Source organism: Spea bombifrons, chromosome 3 (genome assembly GCF_027358695.1).
Source record: "Spea bombifrons isolate aSpeBom1 chromosome 3, aSpeBom1.2.pri, whole genome shotgun sequence".
NCBI classification, from domain to species: Eukaryota; Metazoa; Chordata; class Amphibia; order Anura; family Pelobatidae; genus Spea; species Spea bombifrons.
In genome coordinates, this window is record NC_071089.1 from 10,303,523 (window position 1) to 10,330,626 (window position 27,104).

Below are 27,104 nucleotides of genomic sequence, written 5' to 3' on the forward strand. Positions count from 1 at the left end.
TAAATTTTAAAAGTTCTCTTTTAACAATCAATGAAGTAAACTTCTTGCTCATTTTCTGAGGTGGACCATCACACTCAACATGATGACACAAGTAATAATAGTTTTTTACATGTCCACTGGAGGGGGGATAATGGGAATCGTAATCGTCGACAGACTACATTGATGTCTGCAGAGAGGCCAGCTGAGATCTCCCACCTCAGAGAAGTTTCTTCACCATGGCTGGTGGCTGCGGGAAGATGAAGTGATTTAAAGCACGGTATTGCAGCTTCAGGGTACTTTTGTCCGTGAGCAGGTCGGGAAGCCCCATTTATAGTTTGGGAAGTGGAATGTGTTCCATTCTATTCCAATCTGAGAGAAGCAAAAGAGGCAGCCAAAAACTGTGAGAGGGACCCACGGCCAACCTGCAAAATGGAGGGGAAAAAGTAAAAATACAGGTTTCTGGTTAAATAATGACACTTCTATGGTTAAATATACACAAAACTCAGCACAATCCATATGACTGATTGATTAATTTGTCACAGGGTGACTTATTAGAAACAGTCTAGTCATTTATTACCTTAGGAAGGCTTGCAGAGATCGAAACTAAACCAGAAACAGTAATTTCTTCTAATAATAATTTCACAGAGGCAGCATATGGGCTCATCATATGGAAAATCACAGAGAAAAAATGACAATGAATGGTCTGGTCATTGTGACCCTGTGTCACCGACTTTGCCCTCACCAATTACAGGTATGATACGGCAACACATATGGATTAGATAAGGCCATGGGGGAGATAAAGCAATAAAGCCTTACTGACAACACGTATCACAGAAACAGGCTTACATGTAATATAACAGGTAACGTGTGCACAATACATGTAGAATATTGTACCAACCCCTCTAACATGTCCAATAAGGACAAGTCAACAAGAGTTCATATGACTATGGAGAGGCAGATCTAATAACCATACTTGGGAACGCCAAGTTTAACCCGGAGTCTCCGACAGAAACTGTTTAGCCATGAGCACTCCCTGCCTACTTCTCTCCCAGTGATCACTCACTTCTATACAAGTCATCACTCACTTCCCTTCCACTAAAGACTATATGGGTCTAGCAACATCATTTAATGAAACTGGGCAAAGTAAACAACGAGCGCTAAACTGAATAACCAATAAGGTGTAAAGCTTATCTCTAAACTAGGATTCCAGCATTTTTTGTGAGTTTCTGATATCATAGTTGTATTTTTAACACCTGAAGGTGATCTCATTTGACAAGTAGATGACGGTTAATTCATGAGTTAATATATCATGTACAAAAAAAAATGCTAATCCCGTAATCAGGATCTCTTAAAAAGGATTTTTGGATTATGGCTACACGTGCAAGGTTTCGGATTATATCTTAATTAAATTTAGTTATTAGTGATATCTGTGTTACATTACGTCTCATTCTTTAAAGAGTCAAAATGGCCATGCAGTTAATATTATTGCATAATATTAAAACTTAATCTCTTAACGCATATGCGTGCTCTCCTTGAACACAGAAGTTACTCTTTTTCCAGCAGTGTATTTTTCTAAGCTTTGTCAAATGTTGTTCTCAAGGCCACGCAGAAATTTAATTATTTAAAAGCCTGGTTAAGCTCATTACTAAGTAATATCCAAGCATATGAAAAGATTCAAATACACTCTTGTTTCAAGGTGACTCCTACGGAACAAATTACTTTTTTTTTTACAATAATAGAATTGATGTCATGATGTGTAATTATCGTTGTCACTCCTACTGGATAGATGATTTAAGCAAAGTCACATTTAATTGCAACTTTTGTTTTCAATAGTATTAAAGTACAAATTTTTCTAAACCAAATCTTGAAGCTTATTGTGGGATTTGGTTTATTTTATCATCTGTGTTGAATTAACACTAAACGCAATAGAAAGAAACCCAACAAATGCATGCATTTCATTATACACAAGGTATTGGTTTGCTAATGAACTTATCCTTTTAAGATGATTTGGAAAATTCTCAAATGGCTTGGGAGATCTAGAACTGTGAACTTCATGTGGACGGTTGCATAGCATTCAGAAACCTCGGAGACGAGACAGACACAAAGTAATGACGGAATAGAGTAAAGTCTGTGTTTTTCCACCAGACAGCAGGAGGGCTGCACAAAAAATATTGAAGGCTGCCAGCTGGTCCGCCATGCTTTGGTAGACACGTGGTGCATGGCCAACCGGTGGTGCCCTGGACCTTTCTAGGTGGCACTCAGGATTTTAAATGAAGCGTGAGACAGAGGGCTCTTGGGGGAGGCAGCGGGGCCTTTAGGGTTTAAATACATTTAAGATATCAATGTGCCTGTTTATTGCCTTTTGTTTAAAATGATGTGTGGGGACCGTATTCCCCATTTGTTATTGGGGCAGATAATACGCTCCACTCAGGTCCCCAGTGGAATTACACTAAATACCCCGGTCCCAGGCTGCAATAACCATGCATGCAGAGATGTACCTTGGCTTTCACCATATTAATAATCAATTTTATTGTTTTCACCCACGGCCCCAAAAATGTGTGAACATTCCAAAAAAGGTTAGGATTCAGAAAATATAAGCTGTTAAAGGGGAAGCTTTATAGAAAAAAAAATATTTTTCTCCTTAAGCATAAACCTTCAGCACTCTGTAGGCAGCAATGTAGGTGAGAAGAGACAAAAACCTGGTTTTATCTCATTTTCTTCCAAATAAGCTTCCTTTATCTACTCGCTGTGACTGCTGGCTGAAAATAAAAATGAATCAGCTGTTTTGAAAATGAGCAAACATGGAAAACTGCAAATATTACCCAAATATTACCATTTAAAACATTTTGCAAACAAGCCTAGAAACGTTGTGCATGTTATGCCTCGATGGTGCCAAAAGCGCACAGCTGTCCCTATTACATTGTATATTACTCTGCGATTTTTACATAAAATATATATTACTCATTCCTCTGTCGGCATTTGAAACGCGTCAGATTTCACTTACATCCCACATAATAGCATTAATGAAGATAATTAAGCACGGCGTGCCTTAATTAAAAATATGCCCAACTAAAAGCAACTCATTAGGTTTTAATTGAAATAAAGATGTTTGCCAACAACTCCATCTGTGAGCCAGACAGTATTAATAGGTAAAATCTAGAAAAGAAATCTTCAATACATGGAAAATGAAAACATTTTGGCCGGCATAGAAGCAGATTCCCTTTAGCCGCCATTGTATTCGGAAAGGCCGCAGAAAGTACTGGAATAAGACGTGCATGCGGGTGCATTAGAGGCATTCATATATTATGCACAGTGACCACCAAGTGCACTATTAGAACCTTAGTAATGGAACCCCAATGGGACTTCAGCTTAATGCATCTACACAAGAAACCAAGGGGAAAAGTAACTTGAACGCTTTAAAATAACCTCACATTAAAAATGTAACAGGAAGAGCAAAAAAGACTGCCACGTGCTTAAGGAGGAAGGAAGGAGACGGCTGGTATGATGATACAACCAGCATTTTAACCAGAAGGTGCATTGTTGCCCATGGTCCTCATGGTTCTTGCCTATGGGAGTGAACGAAGAAGCCGACCCGGAGACTCTGAGAAACCGGGCTTCATCCGGAGACTCTGGATCAAGCCTCAGAGAGTTTCCATGTATGTTGTTCGCAAAGCCCATTGGCCTACTGACATGGTGTAATAGGTCATGTGCTGGTTTTCATCTGAGGTTGTATTTCCCTTATGTTTAGACCTGCTAAGGAACAGATGGCTGTTATGTCCCGATATGTAAAACCATAGAATTCAAAGAAGGTGTACTTTCTTTTTCATACGACAGTATATATATATATATATATATATATATATATATATATATATATATATATATATATATTTGTGTGTATATATATGTCTGTATATATATATATATATATATATATATATATATATGCATACACAGCAGCAAGTCAACAGAGACAACAGGATCCGCATAAACTTCCATTTCGGAACCCTATCAGTAACGCGGGCTGTTGTTAAGAAACAGTTGTCTTCACAGCTTTCTCCCTGTGATCCCCGGGGTGATTTTACTCTTTGATGTACGAGGAACATCACTAGTCTTTTAGGACCAGTTTTATTGTGATGTATCTGGTATTTCACCAGTCACAAAGTGGTTAAAAAGATGCTGTTCCACCTACTCTGCTGAATTAAACATTATATACCTAACACCAAACTTTTGCCAGGAGTAATTCTTTAATTGTGTAAGCCTTTGTCACATTCACAATTTTTGCAGGTAACCTGACAAAAAAAGCATGCATGTTGTTGCCATAGAAACTGAACAAAAGCATATTAAGCCCTTTATAACCTAGTATACAATAGTATGTCCTTAAAAACTGACCCTTGAGGACAGAAGACATACTACTATGTCCTTGGCTTTTCTTTTTTTCTCGGCAAGGAGATTTCCTTGGCCATAGAGCTGACTCTCAACTGACAGATTAAGCTTGTGTCCCAACTCTAATTAGTTATAGGTTATATTCAGCAAAGCGGAACAAATCCTTAAAACACCAGGTTCTCGATTTCTGTTGAAGGCACAACGAGGACTAAACAGTTTTGGCTAATTGATCACAGAACACATGAAATAATATAGCAACGCTCACTTTAATGCACCAGTACGCTGGCACTGTGGCCTCTCCTATCTAAATGAAGCAAGGGAGATAATCAATACATAATGTGCAACTTATAACGAAAATACTTATCATTTCCTTGGCAATTAAGCAGTAACACCAAATATAATAAAGCCAGATGCATTTCTTATTCATCTAAGAAAAAGAAAACAGGTAGACAGTGACTTCTCGAGACATAAAAAAACTCAAGGAAAGTAAAATGACATGTATTAAACATTTCATGGGAGAAGCAGATGTTTCGCAGCAGATAAGAATATTTGCAAAACATATGCCGTGAATCAAGCTCTGGATTTGCATGTGAGAGTTTGGAGTGTTTAATGAATATCAGTTTCAAAGTAGGCAGAAAATAAGTCGAAAAATGAATAAACTGATACATACATTAAAAGGCAATTCCGCAAAGAAGTGGGGACTCAGCTGGTCCTAAATGCGAGAAATGCAGACTACGAAATGTGGCAGATTATAAATGCTTTTTTTTTCAGGGTTTTTTTTCTCTGAATTTTCAGTATTTAATGAACTCGGCTTATTTGATCTTGTTTTGGAGTGAGGTTTCTTGATTGCGTCTGTGGACGGATGGAAACTGAATGGGATGAAGGACACAAAGGGGATCAGCTAACACTGACACACAGACACAAAGTTGGAACGGATTCTACAACCTTTCGCACACACATTTTAGGGGTGTATCCATACCTGGGATCTCTCCGTGTTTGACCCGGAGATTGCTGGGTGAAGCACTGCTTCTCCAGTTCTCCGGGTCAAGACCCAAATCCTCCGGGTCGCGGGGTCTTGACACGTCCCCCCCCCCATTTTTCCTTTAAACGGGGGTGTTTCCCGCTGCCGTCAGGGGGACGCCTGAGCCCAGAAGTTCCCAGGTATGGTGGTATCTCATGTACCACCTGCAAGCTTTTTGAGAGGCTGGGTGCATATCTTCTTATAACATTAAGAAAGTATCGTGTCTCTCACAATATTAACTCTCCATCAGGGGTTGCTCAAGGACCTATGGGGACCGACGGAGGGAAGGGGCCTTTGTAAATGTAAAATATTTATTAAAATTTTATATGACTATTATCTGTTACAAATTAAAAATGCGCGTATGTTTTGTCTTCTTTCATTTTTCTTTTCGATGGTGTATCCAAACCAGTTACACATCATATACCAATATGCATTTTCTGATAGCTGCTAAGCTTTTTAATTGCTACAAACTAAAAACCCACAGACCATACAGCAGGTTGTAACCAGTGACTATCTCGGCCTAGGGTGGCAGGTCTAGGGGGTGGCATTCCCCTGCCACAAAAACGATGCCCCGCTGCACAATGAGCCGGTTACAATACGGAGGCCGTGCCGGCTCAGCATGACCTCAATAGAAAGCGATGCACGCCTCAAATATATGGTTCGGCCAGATATGGCGCCATACGATGGTCTGCCTTTTAATGTTGAACATTTAGAATTTATTTACTAAAGGGATTGGCATTAGAGTTTGTGGTCATTCGCTTCCCTATTCATTATGAAGGCAAATCCCCAATGAAGTTCTGCTGCAGGAAGGGCTTGGCTGGCCCTGTATAATGTATAGTTAATTCAGTGGGATTTCCTCACTCTCCTTACATATTGAATTACGCTGTATCCGGGGCGAGCTCAGCCCTATCTGCAGAAACCTGGCACTGTTGGCCTTTCATAGTGAATAGTGATGTGAGGGACCTGAAATCACAGTCTGCAGACTCTGCTGCCAACTCTCCATTTAGGGGACAAAAACCCCCTTTAATCTCCACACAACTGAGATACTTTCTTGCAGTTAAATTACAGGTAAAGGTGCATCTGTGCTGTTGCTAAGCAACAGGTAAGTATACAGTGAATTAATTGCTATACAGTAAAAATGAACAGCTATCCACTTTATACCGTAATGTCATGTTGTCATACAAAGGCAAATTAATCTACATAAAACTTTGTAAGCCTACACGGACTTGCCAAGGTTTCTTTGTATCATTGGATCGCAGGCATGGATCATATGCCAACGGCGCTGTCAGCTCCTTATACACTTGCCCATCGAGCTTTTGTTCACACGTAGAATTCAGCTCCTGGATGGGCTTTTTGGACGTACCCCTGTGCTGTTCCGGTGCCGCCTTCCATTGTACCGGCGTTCTGCCAGTGACTGATAGCCTGTCGCTTTGCCACAAACACCATCTGCACTCTGTTAGCAGGCAACATGGCTTCCCAAGGCACATTATGGCCCGTTTTGTTGGAACGCTCCCTATCTTATTCTCCATCCTTGAGTGGAGCTGAGCTATTAGTGGAAAACAATTTATTTAGAAAAAAAACTGCCAAAGTAATGAAGAACGGACGGAATATTGTGTAAAACATGCACACCGCTCTGTTGGGAAAAAAAGAAGAAAACTAATAATTTGTGATGATTTGTACATTAATAAGAATGCTTGCAGGCAATGGGTGCGATGACATGTCTGTCTTTACCAAAAATATACATACATGTGTGCGTGCAAAAGTTTATATATATATATATATATATACATGCCAATCCATATACAGTAGATAGATAGATAGATAGATAGATAGATAGATAGATAGATAGATAGATAGATAGACAGACAGACAGACAGACCCATTGGTATTGCAGGCATTGCCCCTCTTTCCCCATATTTATTATCACTAAGTGAATCCTATCCTGAGTTCACTACTTCACATTCTATTTCTATTTTATAATGTATAGATGATTATCCTCGGCCGGTGCTGTAGATCGAGTGGAGGGATTCCTTTTGTTTTTTTGACACGGACGGAACCTACAGTGCAGAAAATTCTACTCCCAAAAACCCTCTGGGTAGGAAACACAAGGGAAGAACACAATATACAAAGGATGTCAAGTAATTGATTACACGGAGCAGAAAGTTATAGACTTTGAGTAATTCACTTGCAAAAGATAAAAGTGGCTTTTGTGAGCAGGCACGAGTAGAACAATTCAGTTACAAGCAGGTCGAAACTGCAGCTAAATGGCGCAATGAGTCAATTATCTCCGTGACCAAGGGCGACAATCCTCATGAAAGACGTAAATGTGATGAGAATTTAAAGTGACTCTTTGCATTGATAAAGGGGAACATGAAGACGAGTTACGGGACGTTCGGAAAAGCAAACACAGATTTAACGTTAAAGAGGAAGTCCCATGAAACAAATATTTCCCTCTATAAGCATAACCCCCAGCGCTGTATACAGTAACGTAGGTTAGAAGTGACAAAAACCCATTTTCTCTCATTTTGCTCCAATAAACTCCCTTTTATCTGCGATAAAAGATATAATAAAGATGTGATATTTTGGGTGACTTTCCTGCACAATCACCACACTGAGCTGATTCTTTATGGCAAAGCTAATGAAGTCCCTTCCTCCATACACGTTCAATAGCAGAGTGTTTTGGATACCATGATATTGTTTCCCACGGGCAGTATGATAAGGAGTCGGGGGGGTTTCTCTAGTAGATTGGGGCTCAGATAACATAGCGAAAACTCAAACAAATGGCTAATTTGCAGCTGCCTGAAAACATTATATTATGCAAAAATTAGAACTGTTTTCACAAAGAAACCAGCAATATTTTTGAAAACGTATTTTTAACTACTAGTAAAAAGAATATAGCGGGAGTTTAAATGACCCAGGGAGCCTCATCATAGAAGAACGCATATTAAAGTACGTTTCCTCCTCCGTGGTCCAATGATTCTTGAGACTGTGTAAAGCAGCCTATCAGTGGCAGGAAAGCGCTGCCATTGGAATTAATAGGAGCTTTCCAGGCATTCAAATGGGGGGATCTCATTAAACGCCCAGCATTATTAGCCGAGCCAGAACCGGTGCTGACTGGCAGTAAGTATATGCCATGTTTTCAGCTCACCAACTAGCAAGGGGAAGAGAGAGGGGCAAATGAATATGGAAAGAGTCCGCAGACTCTCCCCATGCAAACTGGGACACCATGTACATTTAAAGGGACCCCTCAGTTATCATATACATTACATGGCAGACGTCACAGGCCCTTACAGAATCCAGCTTGTCTCATTAGTACATAATACTATATCATATAACAGAAAGGTAGAGCATTTTAAAAAAGTACTTCCATTTACTCCCCTAACTATACCCTGATTTATACTAAAATCAAACAAAACAAGAAAAAAATACATCAGACTGAAAGAACAGCCATGTATATTATTACTCCAAAACTAGACAAATCAGTGGAGAGTTCTGTGATCGAAGGTGCAACTGTGGCCCTTTCCGTAGCTAATTAAAAATACCGCAGAGAATAATACCCTCGTATAAAGCTATTAACTTTACAAATGTACAAAATCAGGACACCGATTTATCTCTTCTATCAGAAGTGATCACAGTTTAAATTGGATCCAAAATGCATTAGGTTTGAACACCCAGCAACGAGTGTCTTCTCGAATCCCAGATATTATTTCATCTCAAAATCTGACTACTAGATACAGAGGCTGAGGACATTCGGAGGATTCAATGCATTTAACAAAGGAAAATATTTTCACAGACAACTCCGTCTAATCCATTCACATAAAAAGGATTTATTCTAGAAACATAATTAGCAACAAGACTGCCATAAACTGGAGGCTGGTCAGACGTTAATTAAATGAGCAGGTAACGTGTTTTCAGCTTGTATGTTCAAGTCCTTGGAGACATACATTAAATGTGTGGCCATCACGTGTATGATTCCTACAGCATGAAAGAACGGGGCAGGTTGGTCTTACACCCTCCGGTATACTGTCATTATCCCTCCCTAACGGGTCTATCAACTATGAGAATAATTCACAGCTTTAACTCATTGCCATACCTGGGAGACCCGTAGACTCCGGGTGAACCGGCGCTTCTCTGGGTCTCTGGGTCACCGCGGGAAAAAAGCCGGATTGTGGGAGCAATGTGAGTCCGACCTCCTACCAGACTCCCATAAGGGACGCTCATTGGGGTCTACTTACTAAAAGGAGAGATGGGCACCACCAGCAAGATTCTCCAGCTACAATGACTGAGCTGGCCCTGCATAATGCATTATTAAATGTGTAAGGTGACTACTTTGAAGTCTCGGTAATGTAACTATGCATTATAAAGGGCCAGCCAAACTCTTCCTGCAGTAGAAGCTTATTGAGAATGGGTCTTTATGATTTATAGTAAAGCCAAGGAGCTTACAACTCTCTCTCATTAGTGAATAGACACAATTGACTTATATTATATACATTATAACTGGCCAGTCTTGGTAGGTCTCTCCTGCAGGACTGAGCAGAGCCTGCCTAAACCTGTATTCAATCAGTAAGGTAACTAACAATGCATTACACAGGGCCATTCTTATAAAGGAGACGCTCACTGGTGTTGGCCCAACTTACTGCATAATGAAGTTGATTAAATGCTAGTTTTTTTTTTTTTGTTTTTTTTTTTTAGAGATACTTTGGCAAGGTTCAAATAAAATAAAAAATTAGACTTATCTTATTTGTCTTATCTTGATAAATGACCTGCACCTTAATGCATTTTGTCTTTAAGCTGCATTTAGACCAACTCTCTCTCTATATATATATTATATATATATATATATATATATATATATATATATATACACACCACAGGTTGTTAAGGGATTTACTGATGGCTTTTAAAAGCACTCAGTGGCGATTCTTTGTGCATCTAATCATTTATATTTATGCCGTGGTCACTAAGTGTTCATGAATAAATTTAGGGAACATATTAAATATTATTGATCTGACAAACTGGCCGGTAGCTGAAGTCCACCTCTTTATAAAACGCTATCGGGAAATGAATGTTTTAAAATACTTAAGCCTGATTTCGGCATTAAAGAGCGACCCCTGCACAAATCGCTTTTACCAGAGTGTCATTTACTTGTGTTTAGATTTGGGCTTACAATAAGCTACTTTGCCTCCTTAATTTAATTAACCTCACTAATTTTATTCTAGATGACATTGGCGATAACTGATCAACAAACATATTACAAGGCTGCTTTTGTATATAGGATTAACGATCTTTAAAGGTGCTTATACAATCCATCCTTCTGCTTCAAGGAGATAGCGCCACCTACATGAAGACTAGAGAAATACAGTTTGACTATATTAAAGGTTTAATTTATATAGTGATCTAAATATACAATACTAAATCCAGCAAAATGGGAATAGTCAAAAAGGCTTGTTTTAGGTACCAAATTAATACGAAAAAAAGACAGCCCCATCCAATTCAAGGGTAAAGACCCCCTACACAAGACCTGCTTTCAAGCTAATGTATTGCACAGTGGAATAAACAGTACAAAAAGAGTTAAAATGCAAGGTAACAATTCAATGGGCATCCACAGAAAAGTTATCACAGATGATGTCATTTTACAGATGATGTCATATCCATAGGAAGGTGTATGGCAGTTTTGTGCTGAAGCCATGTACACTGAGAGCCCCTTTAGTGCGACATAAAGTGTTGTTACTATCAAAATTCTTTGTGTAATTTTTGTTTCTTAGAAATATATTTTCCTCCAATAGCTGGGTTGTTAGAGCATCTTAAAGAGGAAAAGCATCATGCTATATGTGGTGTCAGGAATGGTTTAAAAAAATAATATTACCTACTAAGGTCAAACACTTGGCCCTGCAAAGGGTTACGTTCCACCCTTGCCCTAAATGATGCCCCAAATGCAGTAAAATTCTTAAGATTCTTGTTGCTTGGCTTCAAGGGTTTTTATCAAGATCTTAGACGTATAAATTACCAGCACAACCACTGGAGTAATGCATTTTGAACCAAGATCCCCAAATAACCCATACTTAAAAGTGTCATTCTGGGTTTTTTTTAAGAAAACTTTTTGTTTTGAGCTCCCTATTAAGGGTTAATAGGGTGAAGCATATAACATGAAAACACAAAAATGTTCTTGCCTTTGAAAAACACATCTTTATTAACACATGAGAGACAAATAAGTAAAAATCAGAACTGAGCATCTGTGGCGAGCCCCGGATAAAATAAATTATCTACAGGAGTTCAGATATTAGCAAATTAATCCATTAACACTGGAATAAAATAGCAAAATAATAATCATTTATTGATTATAAAGCTTGCAAAGAAAGAATAAAAGTAAGAATATATTCCTTTCCACCGGAAATTCTGGTTTCAGATATAGTTGGACATAAAGCTCAGCGAATCTTTCGCCTGTGTCCTTGGGAACAATGCATAATGCAGAAGCGCTAAAGGCTTGTTATATTTGAGGAATCACTGTGATGCGGTACCGTGATGAACGATATAAGGTCTTGGGTTTTAAACAGTTCAAAATAGACAACAAATACAAAAAAAAAAAAAACTAAAAAGAACAAACAAAACCAAAAAGCTTTCAGAGGTCAACCTCCGAAATAAGGGAATCAAATTGAATAATTCAATCACTGCTGAATAATTTTAAACTCTTTTTTCTTCTGCGAACATTGGCCTTGTGCTTTCCAAAGCGCTTGAAGTGAAATCAGTGACGGTGATTTACGATGAGACAATTTGCAACTTATGTCATAACTACAATTTTTTTTTTAATAAAAGCTATTAGACACCATCTAATGTGTGCCTACTATACCTGCCAACATTAGTTTCCTAGGTTCCGAATACAACCATATATTCTGGCCTTGGCCGATTAAACCTAGAAGCAGGTCCAGGGGAGACAATCAATTATTTTGCCCCCACTATGTATAACATACACATAAAACCACCACAACTTAACTCTGAATAAGTTTCAAAATGGCGGCTTTACTTACAGCCAAAATCTGCTAGAGAAAAAGCGGATAGGGGAGAAAATAAAACATACATAAGAGAAGAATGATGTGACATAAGCAGTTCCAATTGAAAGCAATCAGTAAGAGAATGCCACATAAAACTTTTTTACTGCCAAACTCTGACAACCAGTTTCTACATACAAATTGCAACAATTTGTGCAAATATGGAAGAAAATTCTCAATTTGTACAGCAACATTGCCTGGACAGAGTTTGGAATTTTGGGGGGAGTTATACATTTCTGCACATTTGACCCTAACTAATTATCCACCCACCAACCAATTACTCACTATATAAAACTCAGGTAGCAAAACCAAACCTATTGTTATACAGTTATTGCTGCTAAAGGTGGTTCTACAAGCTATTGAATTATAAGGTCTACTTAGTTTTTCATACACAGCTTCACTATTTTGGCTTTATTTTTGTTGAGTAAATCATGACACAGTGTAATTTGTCATGTGTTGTGATTCATCTTAGGTTGTATTTACTTACTTTGGGCAAACCAGATGGGCCAAATGGTTCTTATCTGCCGTAATTTTCTATGGTTTTAGACCGGCTGAGGAACAGGTGATTGTTTTTATGTCCCGATATGTAAAACCAACGTATTCTGTGTTCTGCAAGGAAATACAGTTGAATTACCTATGCTGGTCCCCTGTTTCATAAAAGGGATCAATCTGTAGCTGCCAAAATCTGTTTGAAGTAATGACATAATTAAAATATGACCTTTCTGGGGCTGCAGAGTCTCTGTGCTGGAATACATAACACATCTTAAGCATGTCTCGGACTACAGAAATGCCATCTGTAACAGGTATTGGGCTGGAATGAACCGCTGATACATAATAGCTATGCAGAAAGTCATCTGTGTGGTGTGTTGGTTAGTTCGCTTAGATACTCCCACGTCCCCATCTTCTCCGCCGACCTTTTGTAGCTGATCTGCAGCATTATACGAAACCTATTACCCATTACTCTACCTCCGAAATACAAGAACCTTAATCTCACACCACGGGGCAGGAAATCATTAAAGCGAAACAATGCCTGGTTCCAGCTTCCTCCGATCTGTATACTATTATTTTTGCTTTGTTAAACTGTTTCAAGCAACCGTCGGAAACTACCGTGACCTTGATTTCAGCAGGCACTAAGTGGCATCCGTTACTCAGGATAATCGCACGGAGTATCAGAATAAACATCTTCCGATGTGAATTATATGTACAGGTATCCGCTCCCCGCTCTAAACATCGTTCACACAGGTTTCCCTCTTACATGCTGATACTTCTCGGTGTGAAATAGCCTTCAATCCGTTCTCTAAAATAAGTTCTGCTCAAAATGTTTTAAATTAACCACCATTTTATGACAACTGGAAAGTTGATATGAGAAGGGGGGGGGACGACGACTATTTTTTTTCTGGTTTACAAACCTTGATCTGTAAGAGAGGGGACCAGCATGAAACAAGCCGTAGAACGGAAAGCCGTTCTTGGCTATATAAACAGGGCTACACAAATCTGAATGCAGAAACAAATCAGAATCCAAAAATCCCCCAAATCCAGTTTTTGAAAACAATGTTTTCTTAAGTAATATGTGGGTTTTCTTGGAAATAAAAAATAAAAATGTTTTTTTTTGTTTTACATTTTTTTAAATTACACTTTTTTATTATTATTTTTTTATTTTGTTTTATATAACAGCACAGTGTGCAGACCAAATACAATCCTGTATGATCATCTCAAGAGGTTTAATAAGTAAGCCAACGCATAATTAATGCCAAGGTACAATTAATGCACGGTTATAACTTTATTAAGTCGTTAGTGACCAAATTATTAAAACCACGATAGCTAGCCAACTCCTGGCTCTTTAAATTATTTCGGTGATCTTTTACGGTTTAAACGCCTATGTCTGGACCTCAGGGCAAACAGAACTTTTGTTTTTCATTTAGTTATTTATTTGTAATTTTAGTTCTTTCAAATAGTGGACAAATGCCAAACGCAATCTACACGTATATCTGTTTCCGTCGCACAAAATCATTTATATTATCAAAGTTATTTTGTAATCTGTTATATAATTGGTTTTATCTTCCTGTTCTGCTAAGATTTATCTGTCATCTCATAAGATGACTGATAAAGACAGAGAATCGCTTATTAATGTGTACATACAGACAATGTCTTCCTCCCGAAAGCCCCTGTTGGAAAGAATGAGGAGTTTTTGCAGACATATATGCCGTAACTAATATATGGCGTGAATAAATATTACGCCCTTGGTTGTATCTGCACCAACTCGAAGTTCTGTTTAAAACGGCGGGACAGTTGGGAGGTATGGGTAAACTTCCTAGCAGATAATGAACTGCCACGAAGCTCAGCAGATTGCGGGATCTTGGGAGTTGTAGTCCAAAAAAGCAGAACTACCCCTTGAGCAAAGATTACTGGTTCTAGAGAGATTAAAAATACATGTGTGTGATTGTGATTCTATGGGACGTAAAAAAAAAACTTTTGAAATTTTGTAGTTTGGAAGAAAACAAAACTTGAGCAAAGTTCCCAACATTTTGAGTTAATACACAGGTGCGCAAATCAGAACTTGGAGGGCCACGAAAAGACAATTTTCAGATGTTCCATTTCGAGCAAAGGCATTACAATCAAAAATCCATTAAACTAATTGTTTTTAGGCAGGGGACACACATAAGGCCTGGACTTTTTTCCACAGGAAACTTTTTTTTTTTAACCCTTTAATAGCACATTGTGAAGATTCTATGTAGTGACTCACCAAGTGGCCCTAATACCGTTCCTCAATGAAAGCTTAATTTGAGTCACCTGCGTTCAACCAGGGACATCATCCATAACATCCACGGATTCGGTGATCACATCGGTATAGACTAGGAAGGAGTCTGCTGAAGCCTATGTGACCCAGAGATTCATTTTACATCTTCTTGGGCCGGTAAGGGGAGATCAGAGGCTCACAATTCCCACTGCCTTCAACAGGCGTCTACGTGGGACAGTGCTGAAAAATCGGACCTGCCGGGCCATGTGTCCACCCTACAAAGGAATATCTGAACCCAGTGATTAGTAGCGTTACTCCTCTCAACACAGGAACTATACCTCTCTATACCAGTTCCAGTATCTGGAGAGAATATTGGTTTCTTATGCCAAAATAATACACTTAACCTGTACTTAATTCACCTAACAGCAGTTGGCAATTTGGCAAATTAAAAAAAAGGTGATAAACCCATTTATAAAGATTTTTTTGTAAGATTACGAGCTGCTTTGTGCGTTTTACTTTAAATCAGCTTCGACTAAACACAAAACCACACGTAAATCCTTATCTCCCATCACCTCGCCGTGCTGTGCTTTCCTTTTTAGACATAGGATTACGGTAATCTCGAAATCTATCTTGCTTTGTAGAAAATGTAATTAGTATTTAATGCGAGCAGCAAAGCCGACTTTCAGCGCAAGCGCAAAAACCGACCCACATCTTATAACTCTATAGTGCACTTGTGACCGTCAACTACACATGTATTTAAATATTTCTTTAAATAACGAAGCCCACACAAATGAATGTAAGATTTATGGGACCCCAGAGAGCTGGCGGGATTTTAATATTTTTATATAATAATAATAATAATAATAAAAAATAATAATATAATTAATAATAATTCGAATACGTCAGACGGGTTACAAAATAGTTGCTGTCTCATGGGCATGCTTAAAAGACAGCAATGATCAGTTTAAAATAGAATACTTTCTTATTTGTATCCATTGCCTGGAGCATCTTATCCAAACTTTGAAACCGAATTGAAAACATAACAAATTAGTAATATGTAAAAGCTTTTAACCACAACCTATTTATTAAAATGATATTATATTTAATATTTAATATATTATTAAAATATTATTATTTATAACTTTACCTTGAACTACAGCTTCAATAAGAATAATCTGTTCTATAGGAATAAATATATTCTATGATTCCTTTTTTTTTTTAATCCTACCTCTTTTACATTTATGTGACTTTATGCACATGTAGAATACTTAGGTCTTTCTGGAAGTAACTTCTGGTGCTGTACCTCCATCTTGAAGAGATCCCCAACTTTATTCTGTTCACGTTAATTATTTATTCCAAATATGAAAATCCTATTAATCGCAATAAAAAACTGATTGCCCACTGCAGTGTTTTAATAAGAAAAGTCTTTTTATTGGTACAGAATGCATAAGACTTAAGTGCTTACAAAGTACTTTAATATGCATTGTTCGCTGGTTTTATTTTACTAGCTTGTATGTCGACCGCAGTTATAGATTTAATCAAAGAATAAATATTCTATAAAATTATCCACTCCGCTCACAATCCTCTGCAATTATATATTACAAGCTCCTCTGTATTTTAAGTCAATATGTATCTGTTTAAATGTGTGTGTTTCCCCTCTGAAATACTCCACTTTGTTGATGCAAATCCAAAGGTCGTTTCAGTCTTTTGTTTGTTTTTAATTCCAAACATGAATGTATTCCTCCGATCTACTCCGTGCGTGTGACCGCTAGCATGTGCCTGAACAGATAACTGAAGGGCAGTATTATTGTCTGTTAGCTTTGTGCCCTACGCAGGGTTAATCTGCATGTGTTACGCATGCTGCAAAGGTGTTGCATCAATCAAGAACACACGCAGGTACCTATCCATCACTATGTAGCCGATACATTTGCCTAAATGACAAGGTACAGAGAAATGTGTACGCTTCTACATTTAGATTGTCTATTAACCCATCACACCCCAGTGTCCTCAATTAATTTGCTTGTTTCTTAAAGGTTAACTCCCAACATCTGGTCCAATATTTTTATTTATAAATCATGTGGCTGAAACCCCCATAATTATTCAACTTCCACTTAACCTAATGTATCTTAAGAGTACTCACCTACTCATGATCCCCTTGTATATGTGGAGCACAACCTGGAAGCCTCCTGTAGACTGGAATTATGCCACACACAACATGGTACGCAACATTACCGAAGCTGCAAATGGTGTCCGACGTCCCATACGCAAGCCATGCATTGCTGAACATTTTCGACAATACGCAGCTTCACATACGGGGTGCTTATTATGATCACCCTGTTAATTCCGAAGTCTGGCTGGGAAAGGCAACACTGAAGAGGAGTGAAGACTGCAGACTTACTTGCTGTCTTGGTAACTTCTGGAAGGGCATCAATATATATGGTACAGGTGAGTCTATTCACAAAGGAGAGCGCTCCTTGACGAGACTAAAAGAATCATAAAAAGCCAACAAAGCGAGCTCCTGCTGCAGAAGAGTGGCGCTGGCCCTGTTTTATGTACACACACTCTATTATGCATTATACAGGGCCTGCTCAGCCCTTCTTGCTGGAGGACCCCACTGGTGTCAGCCCTTATAATGTTTAGTGAAGTGACGGAGTTGAAATCTCAGGGACGGCTCAGAATATTCCGACAACTTTCCACCGCAACAGCTCGGTAGCGTGGGCATCATTGAATCCACACATTGACCGTCCATTATGCCAAGCCGATGCATGACAGGCTTACAGATCGTCACAACGGCAAAAAACTGACACTTTCATACCTTTGTAATAGGTACACCTTTATATACAACCCCTATTGCACAGCTACGCGTATCCTTTGCTATTTTCCACTGTGCTCAAAACTGCCAAAAGCACGTTTACAATAACCCTTTCAACATCAAAATGGAAAAAAATAAAATTAGAAAGTACGTGCATAATGAAACCTTGCCCATTTTCCCATTTTAATATATTTTTAATTATCAATGAACTGCAGCAATTATCTTTTTTTTGCCTCTAGTTGACCAAAATGTGAAACAATTTAGTTTCTTTTTTTTTTTTTTTTTTTTAAATGGAACAAAATGTCCTCCAGTCGACGAGAAAAGAAAGAAAACGAGCCTCTCCAATATTGTTGTGCTACGGATAAAAGTCGTTTAATTCTGTATATATAATGTAACCCTCTTTTTAAAAGCAGGTCACTTGAAAGTGTTTATTGGATTCAAAGTGTTTTTCTGATTGCGTTTTAGTTTAGTATAAAGGTAGTTTTCTATGTGCTGGTGATTTGACTCGAAGATTGTCCTTATACACCAAAGAACAAAAAGCAGTTTGAACCAACAAAATAATAAGTCACTGCGTTCCCAATCATTTTGCCCGAGGCAACCACTACATATTCAGAACATTTAACGTGGTCCTCTCTAAAATGTTCACTTTAGAACAGTGGTTTGTAACTTGCCTAAAACAAGTCATGTAATAATTTGTTTTATTGAGATGTATGTGTTGCTACAACCTTGGCCGGTTTGTGTCCCTCGAGGTCCGGCATTGCGCTGCCTTAGCACATCACGTTGCCATATCATGGATTCATTTTTACTGCAAGGCAATATGGAATTACCGAGGCATATGGAGCCGGAGACAAGACCAAGGACTGCTTATGTTTTATAGCAGGACTAGATTGGCCAAATGGGTGATATCCGCCATTATATTTTATGTTTCTACAGACTACACACATCCTTAAGACATAACAACAAAAAAGCAAACACTGAAAGTTGGTAATCATGCTTTTTATAGAACAAAATTAGCAGCGGAATTTAGGTTTTTGAATACGCTACATTTTTACAACATCTACTGCGTAAAGAATGTTTTCTCCGCTGATATCCTTCCATATTGAGTAGAAGCGCAATCCTTTCAATTCTTAATTATACAAAAAAATCAAGTTTTTGACTCAAATAACACAAAGTAACGGAAGGATAACTCATATTTTCATGTGTCTTTCCCCTCTGTTGCACATTTGTCAAGGCCCAGGGCAGCTTATAACTTTTACCAAATGGGACACAACCTATGTGTGGGTTTAACCAATAATATCTACATGTACAGGAGACCCTCATCCTAGGGACTACCTAGGGCCTTCCCCCAGAGCTACCTATTGCCAATGGTCTCCTCTATTAAAAATGTTTTATTGTTGGAGGAGAGAACATCCTTGGAGTGAGAGTGTGCGTCTCCTTCTGCTTTCTCTCCACCGGATATTTGGCCACAATTTCTTGTGTTGGAGACGTTCCAAACCTCAGTTAAGACTTCACATACTGGGCTGATTTGGGGAGATCCGTGATCTCCCGCACCAGCCCAGGCTGGACCTCATTAGGCTTACAGAACTCTTGTAGTCCCAGGTCTTGAGCCATCACCCCGTCTAAAAACATTTAAAGAAGTGAAGCGATAAATAAGATCTTAGGTCTTGCTGTACTTTTTAGCAGACACACACCACATGATAAAAAAATAAAATGACTTAAAATTACAATGGACTACAAAAAAGGCTGTGTCTCTTTCAGAAAAACTCATTTATACTATTGCAAGTGAGAGCAGACTTTTTAACGATAAATTCAGTGATGTTCAGTACCCTAAACGATCCGTTTAGTGTGAAAACCGTTTAAGATGCTATATAGGGTTTTCTTTCCCAAAAGCAAGAAGCTATTACTTTAACTACTCGAAGAACTCAGCTGCTCCAAAGCCGCTTTGTTTCATTGTGTATTTTTTTGTCTTTTGTTTCATTGTCTTTAATGCATTAATTGTACTGGAATTCGAGATCCATTCCATTGTTATATATTTTCTTTCACCTCCCTAACAAGCACAATTATCCAATTTCTTGCCAAGTTCAAAGACGCAGACAAAATGGTGAGACGCATGAAAGCCTCCGTGTTTTTTTTATCTGCAGGAAACAATGCTCAATAAACATGATTTTAACTTCCAACCAAATGCAAATAAGTCGTACAACGTCTGTACGCTACCAGGCATTTAATCCTTTCCGCTATCGCATAATAGGTTTGCAGTCTGAGGGAGAAAAACCGTAAACGGGAGCTGCACTTTCTAAGACACCCGTAAAATCCTGCATTTCACAACCAGACACAGAAAACGGTGTCAGGCATCGGCCAATCGGCGCAGCGTGCGGAACGGTAAATAAAAGCGGGCTCAGAACCGTATCAGGAACGCAGATTCTTAATTCCCTCTGTCATATTAATAACTCTGATGAGGCATTCAGAGGGATTTAAATGTGTGCCAAATTAGAGGAATAGCTTTAATGTTTAATTCAGTTTCCCCTGAAGGGGAATATAAAAAGTGATAAACAGAGTTGCCGCGCATGTTTTCAATAAAAAATTAGCCCTGTTCCTATTATTGGTGTCAATTAAACTCGTGTAAACAAATACACGGTGTTCTGTCCATTAAACATTCACTTGTTAAGAGAAGGAGTTACATTAAATAAGCCTCCTTCTTCTCTTTTCTCCCCCCGACATCCTAAGATCTCAGAACGTTCACTGCATACTCCTAAGTGTCTCTCTTCAGGGAGTGCAGTCCCTCTTTGGACCCAAATGCCTGCGTCCCTGTTTCTCTCCAGTGGTCCATCATCCCTTTCTATGCTGGCTCAAGAAAAGGTGTCCTAGATGATCAGACGGGAGCATTGTCTGTTAAACCTTGTATTCTGGACACAATAGTTCACCTATTTTCATAAAGCAATCCTAGGTTTACTACACATGCCATTCACACACACACGCTTTCCTTCTCATTAAGAACTCTTTATTCTCAGCAATCCTGGTCAAGGTTTATGTTTCCTTTAAGAATGAGGGAAGAAAGGCAGAGAACTCCCTGGTTATGGTCTAAGAGGGTATTAAGTTTGCTACAAGATGTTTTACAATCAAAGGGGAACGGTGACCATGATTGACTAAATCAGTCAAACCTTCCAAAAGCTTGTATGCCTTGGTTGGTTTCAAAGATGTAGTTTAAAGGTCTACGTATCGCAGCTGAGATGGGGGCAGCACGTGGCACAGCCAGCATTATTGAGTGAATTTTCGCTACAGAAGATTTCGCATCTTTAAGAGTCAACAACAATCAGCAACTTAATAGGGAAGGATAATCATGCAGATCCAGAGAGTTAAGACATGGTATACACATAACGTATACAAATATATATACTGAATCGAAACCATCACATTAGTTTTTTTAGTGTATTGTGAAAAGTTCTGGTGTGTATCAATATTGGTTGACCAAGTTTGACAAGAATACTGACCAATAAAAAATACTGACCAAAAAAGGGCACATTAAGGGTTAAATCAAGGGCAGGGATTATAAAATGATTAAATCAGGGGTAAAGGTCCAATACTAGCCAAAACTCTTTTCTTATGGGCTCGGGTTCCTGCTGTCTTAAGGCAATCTTGCAATGCCACGGATGGACGGTTATGGTTACTGTGGGGCAATGGCTGGCAAGGATCAGAAATTGTACACAGAAGCAGAGCTTTGCTCCCGTCTGATAACATTATAGCAGAGAGTTTATTGTTTGTTCCCTGATAAGGCAATTTGATCAGCAAGCACTGCATTGTTCTCATGGACGGTAGCTTGTTGAATCGGCACTTGATGAAGGATAAAACTAGCAACCAATCCAGGCTTCAGATGTTTTACAATGAAAAGTGTACACAGCTTCCCATATTAGCTGGAGATAACAGACGATAGGTCAAGATTTTTGAGGATATGTATCAAATCAAATCAGAACTTAGTTTTCAGCTTTTTATGGGGGCCACTGCCGCAGGCCTCACATAGAGCAGTCCCCCCCAACAGGCCCTCAGGACAGCATCTCCCTTTCCTTGCACCAATTGTCTTTGGAGTACGGTTGCTTTTATCACGCCATTTCATGGATAATCTTGGTTTGTGGGTCGGTTTTATAATTTAGAGAGAAAGGAGACAGAAAAAAGGATGAAAGATGAGTGAGAAAAGAGAGGGAGCAAAGAAAATAAGAGATAAAAAAACAAAAGGATTGGAGATGAAAGAGAAGTGGCAGAAGAGAAGAAGGGGACAAGAGAAAACAGAAAGTAGAAATGAGAGGAATTGAAGAGAAACAAGAAAGAAAAGAGGAAAGGAGAGAAGATAAGAGAAAAGAAAAAGAGAGGAGGTAAAACAAGGTTTTGCCAATGCCGACCTATATTACCGTATGCAGCGCTGTGGTTTATGTTCACAAAGATAAAACTAATTCCAAAACTACCTTCTTTTGAATGACTGCTGGTCTGCATCTGGCTCTTTATTGTATGTAACTGCCTAATCAGGATCTATCCTCTACACAATGCTTGTAAATAGGATCCTCTCCCAAAAAAATGGTGACCGCTGTACTATAGCGCTATAAGCGTAAATAAGTTTGCTTCTTGACTAATGCTTCCAGTTTTAGGATTGCATTCTATACGCCAGGTTGCTAAAGTATCATTTGTGAGGCACAAACGCATTTTGTATTATTGTCACTGAACCAGCACTGATACATTCTGTTTCTTTGCTTCCGAACACTGATATGTAATAATGGTAAACAGAAATTGTGTAGCCATGCTGTAAATGTATTTTTGTTTGCGAACAGAAGCACATAGAAATACTCAAACCATTCCATTCTCTTATCCTTCAGAGAATTACATAAAACAAGTGACTGAGCAGCGTGGAGAATCAGACGCCATTAAGGTCTGCGTTATGATGATAAGTTTTTTCTTTAGCCAAAGTGAGTAATGCTCGGTCTCACAAAGCATCTAAACTGTAGCACACATTTTTAATCAATGTACGACTATCCAATGGAAAGATGATTTTTATAGATATTTGTGAATTTCTGGGACAGGGGATAACACTAAAATCCAGAGTTTATTAGGGAAAAAAACCCTAATAAACAGAGAGATCAGTAGGAGTAGTTTTCTATATCAGAAGCCATTAGAGCCTTCAAGGAGGGCTTAAAGAATGTTAGTATAGTGTATATAGTTCTGTATCTTGGGAGAAAATAAAACATTTTGAGACAGCAAGTGTGAAAACCAAGAAAAATCATTGAAAGTGGGTTATACCACCACTGCTCCAACACTATTTATACACAATTAAATACAAAGCAGGGGCGTTTAAAAGCCAAGTGGTCCACCACACGTATGGATACTGAACTCATAGACAATTTTCCCAATATTAGTGAAACAAAGTAATAAGTAATACAAGGCAAGGAAATTCTACGTTGGGTATGTTATTTTACAATTAAAGAGCAATGATTAAAGGGACACTTTATTGTCCCAGGCATTCAATAAAGAATACATATGAATGTACTCTGTAAGTACTTTAATATGCACTCTTTCATACTGCAAAAAACAACACAAAATAATAAACAACAAAAATAACTATAGGTCCATGATATACCAACAATGGGTTACAAAGTAGTAAAGTAGTAGTTTCCCCAGGCTGCTCATGTTCATTCGGGACTAAGAATTGTAAGGCATATAAGTCATTATATCATATAGACTATAAATATGGCAAAATATATTTATAAAACTGAGTAATCAGGAGAAACAAAGATCACTAAGTGCTAAATCCTAATACACTAAACAGCAGCGGACTCTGGAAAAATATCAAACAAATGCCTTCCACATGTAGTGCTGTACAGCCATACCCTGGTGATTATTAGCTCACAAGGCAAACGCACCAATGAGATCGCTAAATGCCATTTTCTAAACCATTATTCTCCGGGTTTTGTTTGCTCAGTTATATTCTTAATATATTGTATTTTCCTAAATCATCTTTATATCGACCTATATGCTGAGGCTGTGCTTCTCATTAAAGCTCCTTTACGATATTTAGCTATTTAAGAATGGCTGACGTCAAACAAAAAGCTTTGTAAGCATTTGAAAATGCACCAGCAATGCATGTGAAACCAACGGCGTAGCAAAAAATTACTGAAGCGCACTAATTTTTCTTTGCTTTGCATTCTTCGAACACAGCAGCTTATGAGCGAGTTACTAGACTACATTATCAATAACTTGTCTGCTAGTGATAACTGGAGCTCATATCTGAGAAGCCTCTCCTGTGTCGGAGCCAATCAGCTGCCTTGTCACTGGATTTTGACTAGCTGTCATCTGAAATCATCCTTCACTCTTCCCCAGTGGCAAATCCAGCGGAAAACTTCGGGTTTTCTTAATATCCCTTAGTGCATTGGCAAAATGATTGTTTCATTTTACCAAATGCATTTCCTTACATTTATCCATGTCCAAGCCTGACTGCTCTACAATCCCTCTGAAGTCACCCTGGTCTCAGCTTACTAACTTTTCGGCATGCTCACAACTTTGTTTAAAAGTAGTGCTTCATTATGTTATAATGTTACAACAAAAGTTGTGTTTTCTCCGTGAATTTAGTATGCTTTATAAAAGGCCCTCCAAAGCCCACTAATTTAAATACGCTTTAAGCAGGACCACATAGACATTCTTGGCACAGAAACTCACTAGGGAAACTAATGTAAAAGTGAAGTCAGGGAAATTAAACCTCAGCTCTTCTGCGAATATCTATCTATCTAGCCAGCTCTCTCTTCGGTGTTATTCATGCCAGAAATGCACTATGTTCTATACGTTCCATAAAAATAACCACTAAACAAAAAAAAAATCCCATTATGAAGCAGTAACAAAAACCGCAGGTACTCCTTCTACAACAACATTTTTATAAGGCTGCAATTATTTGTACTCATAACTTCCCTATCAAGTCCTTATGACAAACAAATAGACTGAAAAGCATGACCCTACGTCAAAAGAACATCACTTAGTTTCTCATATAAACTGAAGAGACTGCACTAAAACAAAACCCATTACTGTACAAAAATATAGCACATCGATCCTAAAACAAAACAAAATAATAAAACATGGTGAAGGGCAGCAGGATGTTAAACTATGGAAACTTTTGAAGGGAAGGTGGTAATTATTTTTCTGCACATTAAGGTGGTAAAAAAAGTAAAGAATTCCAAAAATATATCTGCTAGGAAAACTAAAAGACCACACAGAAAGTCCAAATAAGCAGGAACAGTGGAGTTGGCACAATCCGATGGAACAATGGTTAGCGCTTGCTGAGATTTGCAACTTGGAGGAAAAGCTTGCCAAGTCTACACCTGCCAAGAGATGGCGGCTGCCTCTGTTGGAATCTGCAAAGCTGGAGACCATAACAAGGCAGCTGAAGAGACGCTCACAGAGACAAAAAGCATTGGAACATGAACACAGCAAGGATAATGAATGAGTAATTATTAAAGGGACACTTCATTGTCCCAGGCAGCCTCCTGAACAAAGGATACACATTCATGTACTTTAGAAGTACTTAAATATACATTCTTTAAAACTGCAACAACAAAAATAATAAAAAAAAGGTTTATTGAAAATTGCAATAATCTATTATCTATATATTCTGCCCACTGAAAGACTTTCTGAGCATGCGCAAGGGTTTAACGAGACACCATCTCTCCCTCCTCACTAGAATGCTTGCCAAGCCAGCACTGGTGTTGACGGCAAGCAAATGCACATGGAGTATCCCTTTAACTTTATATAAGTGCGTATTCACAAAATGAAAATGATAGAAGTCAAGAACTGATGCCCGGCAGGGACTATAAGGAGATCAGCCCTGAACACAATGGCAGAATGACATTTTAAGAGAGGGCAAATTGTCTAATTTAGAAAGAAAAGGAATCTAACTGAGCATTTCTCTAAGCTCAAGTATATTTCTCAAAAGGAGAATTATCATATATTATATATATAGTGATAGTCATAGATAAAAACTACCTACTGCATAGGTAATGGGTTTTTTTGTTTGTTAATCAGTGTAATTGTTTTAGAGATATTTAATTTAAAAAAAAGTGGAAGCTGAGGTCTGTCTCAAAGTGGTAGCCCCAGCATTGCCTAATTCCCTGTCCTGAAGTTCTTTTGCTTCTCCTCATCCAACCTTTACGAAGGCAGCCTGAACCAATCAATAACAATCAGCAACTTAAACTAGGGAGAGATAACAAAATCGAGAAGAAGAACCACGGGGAGCCCAAACAAACAGAAAATTAAAATACCTTTCTATACAGTATACACGTAAGGTGGGGTTTTATTAATATTTCATAGTCATGAAGAAGACTTGGGAAAGGCGACAGACTAACATTAACTACATCGACTACAGCAGGTTTTATTAATCACTTATGGTCTCCGACAGTTCCAGTGGAGCATTTTGCTTGACAGCATGGTTTTGGAGTGGTGGCAGTGGTCTGAAGGTGTCCCCACAAAACCCCTTCCACACAAAGGGACTGAATACAACACCCACAAACAGGGCACATAAAGGATCCCGTCATGACATTAGTACCACCTTATTAAACTAGATGCCTCGGTGACTATATGTGGAAATATTATTCGGCATACATTCAGGTTTCCTATACCCTGCTTCGGGGTTAACTGCATGTGTTCATCAGCAGAAGCAAAGGCTCCCGACGCACCTATAAATAGTTTAGATATATTTTCGGTAAAGTGACGTCATTTGTCCTTTTTAGCGGTGAAAATAAACCTAATAAAAAACGGCTTTGTTTGTGTTTCAATACATTTCGTGAAGAATAGAAAATTCATTAGTGAAGGTGGATGACTCAGGGAATAATTATCCCGTTTTAATGTCCTACGATAAGAACGTCAGCATGAAAAAAAAAAATTGAATTTCGTATTTTAACATAATTAGCATAGTAAAGCAGTAGAGTAATTCATTAGACTAGCAACTTCTTACATACACAATAGTTAATTAGATAAAATAAGAGAGAACCAAAGAAAGTACATGCTTGAATAATTACAAGGAGGCAGTATGAAATTAAAGCTTGCTAAAGAAAACAACTAAATTAAGTGGATTTACATTGTTTAAATTTGACACAGCGTTGT

The 27,104-nt window shown here is 38.3% G+C and overlaps 1 protein-coding gene across 1 annotated transcript in view; it reads right to left on the bottom strand.

The window, feature by feature from the left end:
- Positions 1 to 266: 266 nt before the first annotated feature.
- Positions 267 to 27,104, bottom strand: part of HHAT (hedgehog acyltransferase) — a 98,668-nt gene continuing 71,830 nt past the window's right edge. Inside the window, exon 14 of the mRNA XM_053460966.1 lies at positions 267 to 401. Coding sequence (XP_053316941.1) covers positions 268 to 401 — 134 coding nt within the window. The 3' untranslated portion in view covers position 267. The remainder of the gene's footprint in view (positions 402 to 27,104) is intronic.